General features: G+C 42.0%; 1 protein-coding gene across 1 annotated transcript in view; it reads left to right on the top strand.

Annotated features, from left to right (window-relative positions):
* LOC116671539 (mitogen-activated protein kinase 8) overlaps window positions 1-9259 on the top strand; it is a gene marked incomplete at its 3' end in the record, with an annotated part of 31027 nt that overhangs the window by 8372 nt on the left and 13396 nt on the right. The window contains 2 exon segments of the mRNA XM_032502907.1: window positions 5858-6037; window positions 8661-8790. Coding sequence (XP_032358798.1) covers window positions 5916-6037; window positions 8661-8790 — 252 coding nt within the window.

Genomic DNA, 9259 nt, shown 5'->3' with positions numbered 1-9259 from the left:
TGTCCTTGGGCAAGACACTGAACCTTGAGTTGCCCCCGATGCTGCGCCATCGGAGTGTAAATGTGTGAGTGTGTATCTGATGAGCAGGTGGCACTGTACGGCAGCCTCGGCCACAGTGTATGAACGTGTGTGAATGGTTCCTGTACTATGTAAAAAGCGCTTTGAGTATTTGGTGGGACTAGAAAAGCACTATATAAATACAGCCCTTTTACATTTAAAAATACAGCCCATGTAATTTTTTTAATTGTATGTTTTTCATTTTCATGATTTCCTTATGTTATTAGGGCAGTTAAGACAATTGCTCGCGTAAATAACATCAGCTAGCCTGTGCTCGCTAGCTGACGTTTGTTAATGCTAACTAGTTAGCTAGCCTGAGATCCCTAGCTCAACTGAATTGACGCTACTCATTCAGACAGCATTCAGAGCAAAACGTTTCTCTAGGGCTGAACATTTTTTGAAAATCTAATTGCAATTTTTTTCACCAATATTGCGATTTGAAATGGGATTATTTTTAAACTCTTTGTCTCTCTGTATCATTCAACAAAGACAAGCAATAAATCGTGGTACAGTATAAACAACACAAGATTAGATCAATAAAACAAGTTGTTATTTCCTGGAGGCCAGGCCTGTGTGTGATGATGAAATTAGGTGATACATACATTTATATGAATGACATCTTTTATTTAACTACTTCAATCACAGTAGTAGAATGAGCACTGACCAAGCCTGGTGGAAACATTCATATGAAAGTCAGAAACAAATCACACAAACTAAAGATTGAGAAATATAAAAAATATGTATCTTTACCACACTTAGTAGTATTAAGATTATTATTTACTGTAATAAACATATGTAAACAACATGTGGATTGCATTTTTTAAACACTCTGAACTTTACTAGAGAGTTAAATAAGTAAAACTTATAGTACATAGTATGCATATATATATATATATATACATACACACATACACAGTACAGGCCAAACATTTGGAACCACCTTCTCACTCAATGCGTTTTCTATATTTTAGCAGAGCCTTGAGTTCTCCGTGCCTGTATCCATTAACTGCATGTATGGACTTAGGCCCAAATAAAAGTCTTCATTTAATTAAAATGGCTGTAGAAGTTTTCAATTCAAGTTGTCTGACTGACAGAACTCTGCTCAAGGTACGGCGTAACGTTAGCGTGCTTGGTTGATGCTTTCTCTGCAGTGCAGACGGATTTGCTCATGCGAGTCACATGACCAAATTGCAGCCTTTGCAATTTGGAAATCACGTTTTAACATATCGCAATATTATTTCCAATACAATTGTTCAGCTCTACTTTTCTCCACGCAGCAGCCTTTCTGTTTACAGCTCTATAGCCCTCAGATGAGAGGTGACAGAGAATTGGACTTTTGGACACTGACAAAATAAGTCATTCTCTCCACCATTTTTTTTGTACTCCTGATTTCTATTACTCCGACACTTTCAACAGTGTAGTACAACGTCAACTGGGGGGTGTATTGCATATTACAGAGCTGATTTCAATTCCAATCCGGGGAGCAAGTTGGGGTTCAGTGTCTTGCTCAGGGACACTTTGACATGTGGGTGGAAGAGCCTGGGATTGAACTGCCAGTCTTGTGGGGGGGGGCACGCTACCTCCGACCCACAAGCCAACCCATAAAACAGATGGGGGCTTTCTCGCCAGAGAATCTGCTAATCGTAGTGGCAAGAGGGGGGATTTGAGCTGAGTGTATTTTAAGATCTTGATGCAACGTTAATAGCCAAGCCCCGTTGAGAGTATGAGAGTTGCTCAGTCACCGACCGCCAATAAAGGTTTTGGAGTTCCCGGGTTTACTTCTGTGGTATGTGACTGCTGACTATGCAGTGGTGTTCGTCCCTCTGGCCCGTAGACTTTACATTGTGGTGACGTCACTGTTTTTTTAAATCCGCTTTTCTCGGCTTGGGGAAAGTTTTTCCAGTATAAAGAGTACATGGATTAAAAATTCAGAATAGATTGATTCCTATCTTGGTTTCAGTTTGAGGTGTTCCGGCAGGAGTTTTACAGTCTCTTTTACAACGGTGGTCTATGGGGGAAATGCTTTTTCTTTGCAGTATCGCCAATGGTCACCAGACAGAATCAGCAGAAAGGCTGAGCGCTACTTGTGGGGGCCTGGTGCAGCTGTATCTGCAGGCAGGAGAGCTGCTAGTGCTCTGGCCAGGTCTAGCTTCCCTCACATTAGCAGAAAAGCTTCTAGCATCCTTAGCACTGTCTATAGATCCAGGGTAGGTGTATTTAAAAAAACAAAACTAGAGTTGTTCCCATACCAGTATCGGAAATGTCTCACCACACTGCCTGAATTATGGATAGCAGTGAGTATGCATATATACACACACATACAAAGCTGCTGTCAAATTGGCATTTGGTATCGGCCAATACAAAAGTATTGGTATGGGTATCTGGAAGGAAAAAATGGTAATGGTATCAGAACATCTTTATTAAAAAACTCAAAATCTTGGGATTGTCGTCCGTCCATCTTTGGTTTTAGAAGGATAAATTACTGTTCTTTGTAAGCTTTTATTACACTTACAGCAAGGTTATGATTTGTCGTCAACTTGAGTCCCCCCCCCAGGGGAACCACTGTGTGCAACAATTCTTAATGAAATAAGTATTACTTGTCGGCTACTGCCTGCCCCACAAGCTTTGCATTGATTGTAAACAGAATGACCATTGATTTTGTGTCTTCTCCCGTCCCACAGGGAAAACACATTATTTGTATGTGTAGTATTAAGTATGGAAATGACGTTCTAGTGCATAATTACATTCAGACTAGTGCAATAATTACAGCTGATTTTAACTTGTTTGCATTTTAGGAAATGCAGATAAGGGTGTTAAACATGAATTACCTGAGGTCCCCTGCACATAATGCTGTAATGCCCTAGTAGTGTTTAAATGAATGAACCGAATGAAGTGGTGAGGTAACAAGCTGTTTCGGAGCCAGGCAGGTCGTACTGGTGGGGCTCATTAATAGACAGATCCAGCAGTTCATCAGCGGTTCCTCCCAGTTTTATCGGCTGTTGTCCTAAACGCTGGTTTTGGTGCTTGTACCAGTCAGGCAGGCCCCTCAGCTTTTTTGATGAGTGGAAAGGATAAAGAATATTCACCTTGCTCTGTCTGGGCCTCTGCAGCTACAGGTGGTCCTTGTCTATCGCCCACCTAAGCCATCTGCGAGCTTCCTGCCTGAGCGTTCTGACCTTCTTGCTCTGATTTGCCCCACCTCTCCAGCTACCATCCTTCTTGGTGACTTTAACATCCATGTTGATTCCAGAGATGTTCACGCTGCAGAATTCTTGTCACTACTGGACTGATTTAATTTTACACAGCATGTTAACGGCCCCACTCATGCTAAAGGTCATACACTGGACCTGGTTTGCTCTACAGGTATAACTCCCACCCAGCTACAAACTCTTGACCTGGCTATTTCTGATCACCTTGGTGTCACCTTCTCTGTTTCTGCGCACACACGTAGGAAATGTGTTAACAGGACCATTGCATATCGTAAAATCAAACAAGTGTGCACATCAAAACTATCCTGCACCATTGCAGGCCATCTTTCTAGCGATCCCCCGAACTGCACAGTCGACGACTTGGTTAATCACTACAACCTAGCCCTGTCACGTAGTTTGGACTCTGTAGCCCCCCTCATCACTCGATCTGTCTCATTCTCCTGTCCCGCTCCCTGGTTCACTGCTGAACTCCGCCGCATGAAGGCCACTGGGCGGAGGCTGGAGAGATACTATAAAAAATCTGGCCTCACTGTCCACCAGGAAGCCTACAACGACCATGTAAAAAGCTACAAAAATGCTCTGTCCTGTGCAAAAACTAACTACTACTCGACACTCATTGGCAACCAACAACATCAACCTAAACGGCTTTTTTCCACTATTAACCGCCTACTTTGTCCACCTGACCCTCCTCAACCATCTGACGCTGCTGGCCTATGCTCCAAGTTCCTGGAACATTTCCAGAAAAAAGTTGTTACCATCCACCAGCAATTGCATCTCTCCGGCTCCCCCCACCCAACTACTCCGTTGCTGGACATATACTCTCCAACGTCTTCACATCGCAGAACTGCCTCTCCTCTTTCTCCCTGCTTATACCTCAGTTCTTAGCTAGTATCAAAGCTAAGCCTCGCCCAGTATACAGGATCAATGCCGACTGCCTTGGTCAAGGCGTGCTTCCAACTCTATGTCCCACACTGGTCAACACATCAACACCTCGCTGTCTTGTGGGGTGGTCCCTACCAGCTTTAAAACTGCGGCGGTGATCCCTACACTCAAAAAACCTGGCCTGGACCCAGAAGATCCAAATCACTATCGCCCTATCTCCAACCTACCTTTTACATGCAAGTTATTGGAAAGAGCGGTGGCAGCCCAACTCAACCATCATATGCTACATCACAACCTCTATGAGCCATTTCAATCTGGCTTCTGGACACATCATAGCACAGAAACTGCCCTCATCAAAATCACGAATGACCTTCTCATGGCAGCTGACTCTGGCCATGTCAGCATCTTAATTCTCCTCGACCTCTCTGCAGCCTTCGACACAGTCTCCCACTCCATTCTTCTCACTCGCCTCTCCAAACTCATTGGCCTCACTGATACTGTGTATTCTTGGTTTCAATCCTATCTCACCAACAGGCAACAATACATCACCCTTAAGGGCACCCGCTCTGAATTGGCGCCAGTCGCACATGGAGTGCCTCAAGGATCGGTGCTTGGCCCGCTACTTTTCAATATCTACATGCTACCCCTTGGGATGATCATCCGGAAACATGGACTCCTCTTCCACTGCTATGCGGATGATACCCAGCTCTACATCAGCACTAAGCCATCTACTCCCCTTCCACCAGTGCCACTCATCAACTGCCTGAAGGACATCAAGAACTGGATGGACAGTAACCTCCTCAAACTCAATAATGACAAAACAGAACTCATGGTGTTTGCCCCACAGTCACTCCTCAAAAAGGTTGGTGACATCACATTGGATGTGGATGGCTGCTCTATCTCTGCATCCCCTCAAGTACGCAACCTGGGTGTCATCATGGACTCCACCCTTTCCTTCCAACAGCACATCAAAAACACTACTAAAACTGCCTTCTACCATCTCAAGAACATCTCCAGACTCCGAAAGTGGCTTTCCACTTCTGTAGCTGAGACCCTCATCCACTCCTTCATCACCTCCCGTCTTGACACTGCAACGGTCTCCTTTTTGGTCTGCCTAGCAAGTCTATTGACAGACTTCAGTATGTCCAGAACTCTGCGGCTAGGTTGCTCACCCACACAAAATTGTCTTCACATCACTCCCATCCTGAAGAAACTCCACTGGCTGCCAATAAAGTCCCGGATTAAATATAAAATTCTCCTACTGACATACAAATCTCTCCATGGACCTGAACCTCAGTACCTAAGAGATCTGCTCCACCCATACACTCAGCCACGGTCCCTGCGGTCCTCTGACAAGGACCTGCTTGCTGTCCCTAATTCCAGGCACAGGACATTTGGTGACAGAGCCTTCTGTGTCAGTGCACCATCGCTCTGGAACAAGCTTCCCCTTGACATTCGCTCTGCCTCCTCTATTATAACCTTTAAAACCCAGCTTAAAACATACCTCTTCACTGAGGCTTATGGAATTTAATCTCTCCTGGCCTCTCAACTTCATCTCTTAACCCCCCCCCCGATTGTTAAGCGTCCTTGGGTTTGTGAAAGGCGCTATATAAGTCAAAGTTATTATTATTATTATTATATATACAGTATATTAAAAACAAATTGTCAGTGTTCTTCTAACAACGTCTGTTTCTCTTTGCACCCTGCAGGTCTTGAGAGGACAGCCCCATTGAATGCCCAATCATAGCGTTTGTCCAAGGCTTCACCATGAACCGGAACAAGCGTGAAAAGGAGTACTACAGTATAGATGTGGGCGATTCAACTTTTATGGTTTTAAAGCGCTACCAGAACCTCAGACCCATTGGATCGGGAGCACAGGGAATCGTCTGGTGAGTCAAAGAAAAAAACATACATCCTATTATTAGAAGAAGAAAAAAAAGTCTCAATCTCAGGAATAGGGGCTTGCCATAAAAATGAAAAAAGTGAATGCTAAACTTGAAGTCCCACTAATTTTCAAAATATTGTGAGATCCCAAATACTACTCTGTGTTTCATCGTAAAATCAATGTATTTCTCTGTTTACATCTTGTTTTCTGACCTCTCTTTGAACTACAGGAGCAGTTTTTCCTGTCACGTACTGTACATCCAGGATGCCAAATTAACCTTCTGTTTTTGGTCCACCAGCCAAACAACTATCTAATGTTCAAATTTTACAAGCCAACCAATAGTTTAACAATACTTTTTGGGCTGGTGAGTTAAGGAAATCTACCAGGCATTTGCATATACTGGAACCTGATGCTAATTTTGAGCCCTGCTTACAGCATTTAGAAATCTAAAACATGATTATATCTCTATTAATGCTATTTCTACAGAGTTATGCCTTCTGTGGATGAGCTGTCTGCAATGGCTCACATGTCTAAAACAACCTCTAAAAATCTATATATCAGTCCGAAAGGGTAGAAACTTCTGAATCAAACGTTCCACATTGGAACTGTCTGGTGAGGGAACATTTGATGGAGGCTGCGGCGCTCAGCCTTTGCCAGCCGGTGGCTCTGAAAGTTGATGACATCAGATGCTACAATATAAACATAAGTCGCATTCAACGCATAAATTGATGCATAATGTAGCGTTTGTTGACAGTACAGTTATGGCATGTGTTTCCTGTGGATTTCTGTAGACGTGAGAAGATTTAGGGAAAGGCGGGTGTTGAAATAAATTTGAATCTGAACTCCAGAATCACTCAGGTCCATGTCAGGATTAGTTCCTATATTAAAATGATCATATCCTATATCTATAGATGGACCATGATGGCGTGAGGGCCAATAATCAGTCCATCCCTAACAACGATATTACTTGTGATAAATAAAAAGATAATTGAAGTCTACTCAGCTCTGCATTTCTGCTGCTTTCAGTTGAATTTAAAACAAATGAAGGGAAATCATTTCCAACTTTCTTATTTTGAACAAATTTAAACATTGAATTGAACTCCCACTTAAAAAAGAATTTTAAAGTGCAGTTTTTTTACTGATATTTCCTTCAACTTACACAAACGTCTTGCAGATACGCACATGTCTTTCGCAATGTGTTAATTGCAGCAGTTGATAATGCGATGGCAATTTAAAAAAAAAAAAAAAAAGATATATTGTGGCTCCCTAGTTAAATTTCCATCACCCCAGCGTTTTTTCATCATCATTTTTTTTAAATGTCCAGAATAATGCTCTTGCATCATAAGCTAATCAGATATTCCTCTTAGTTCTTTGCACATCAGCATCAGTCGAGATTTTATTTTGATATTTGACAAATTGCATTGGCTTTAACTTTGCAGCATCCTCAAGATTTTTGTAAAAAAATGACGTTTTACTGAGAACCTCAATTTGTCCCAGATCCAAGGGAACAGGCTGTCCAGCTGTCTCGTGTTTCTAAACCAGAACATGTGCTGAGTGACCAGAAGAGTAGAAACCCATGTACAGGGAAATCCAATCCAATACAACAACGGTGTGGGGTTGCAAGGCTTTTGTAATATTTCTGTTCCTCCTAGGAAAAAGCCATGCCGATAACATTGGATACAAATGTTTTTTCACGTTATTGTATTACAATATAGTACATTTTCTGGAAAGTCATTTTGGAGATAAAATGACGAGACAGGAATGTCCTTTTTTAGGCTTATATGTTAATCTTCAACCAATGTTGATGGCGGATCTGCACCTTTTATTTTTTTATTTTTAATCTTTTGTGCGTGCGTGCGTGCGTGCGTGCGTGCGTGCGTGCGTGCGTGCGTGTGTGTGACAAGAATAGTGCGTGTGCTGTGCTCAAGCCTAGGCACATTTTACTAATTGGCTGTTAAAATAACAATGAATTGACTTTTGGTTTCTTTTAATCAAATTGACAAAATCAATAACCTGGATGATTCTCTACAATGCTCAGAACAAGTAAAATTAACTCTACTACTTTTATCACATTTGATTTAATTAAATTTTATTGCATTGGAAAAAAATGATTAAAAAAAAGACCAGCACGCCCATGGGTGCAAAGATGGCCGCAGGTGCATTTGCTAGTGAAACGACGTGGGCGCAGGACATGAAATTAACTGCGGCGTTCTTCAAATAGCAAAGACACTTATAGGGCCCATTGGGCTTCTAGCTTATGTCTTCCTCTGATTTAAAAGCATGGCTGTATGTTTTGTCCTGCACCTTCACGGAAGGCTTGCGTCACGTGGACGTGCCGGTTGTTTTCATTACTTAGAAACTACGCACTATAACTTTAAAGTATCAGTGTGTAAAACATATTACTGTGGTCCCCAGAACTTCAACGTTTACAATATGTGAGGTGTGTGTGTAATGTGTTGTTGTGTTGGGGCACTGTTGTCAATTAGGCGGTATATGCGGGCACACCAAGAAAGATTCCTGTCAACTGCACTGTTGAAATGACTAATAAACTTGAACTTCAAAGCAAAACAAAAACATATGTCATTGTTGACCAAGTTTTTTTTTCTGCTTTCATTTGTCGCCCACAGTTCAGCGTATGACCACAACTTGGAGAGGAACGTTGCCATCAAGAAGCTGAGCCGGCCGTTTCAGAATCAAACTCACGCCAAACGGGCCTACAGGGAGTTGGTGCTCATGAAATGCGTCAACCACAAGAACGTAGGCGCTCGACTTTCTCTGACATTCCCCGCTCTTTTGAGCATTTGTTATGTTTCCCTGGCTGTAGCGATATATGTTTGTCCCGATTGGATTCTTACATGATACATGAGTGCCGATTGTATTTGTGTTGCGATTTACATTTATTGTGATTCTAGAAGTATTGCTATTTGATTGTATTGCGTATCGTGATTTTCTTTTCCTTCTTTAACAAAAACTAAATTTGAATAATAAACATAGATACAATATATCATAAGACATTTCTGAACGCTAATTGTTTTCCAAAAATAATGCACATCACATGTCAGTCAGTCAGTCTGACATTTAAGAATCTTTGTGATTCTAACCCTCCTGTTGTCCTTGGGTCAAATTTGACCCATTTTCAAAATGTTTCTATATCAGAAATTTGGGTTTCTTTTAATCAAATTGACAAAATCAATAACCTGGATGATTCTCTACAATGCTCAGAACA

The sequence above is a fragment of the Etheostoma spectabile genome, chromosome 21 (genome assembly GCF_008692095.1).
Source record: "Etheostoma spectabile isolate EspeVRDwgs_2016 chromosome 21, UIUC_Espe_1.0, whole genome shotgun sequence".
Lineage (NCBI taxonomy): Eukaryota > Metazoa > Chordata > Actinopteri > Perciformes > Percidae > Etheostoma > Etheostoma spectabile.
Note: the sequence above shows the minus strand (reverse complement) of the source record. Positions and strands in the feature narration are given on the sequence as shown.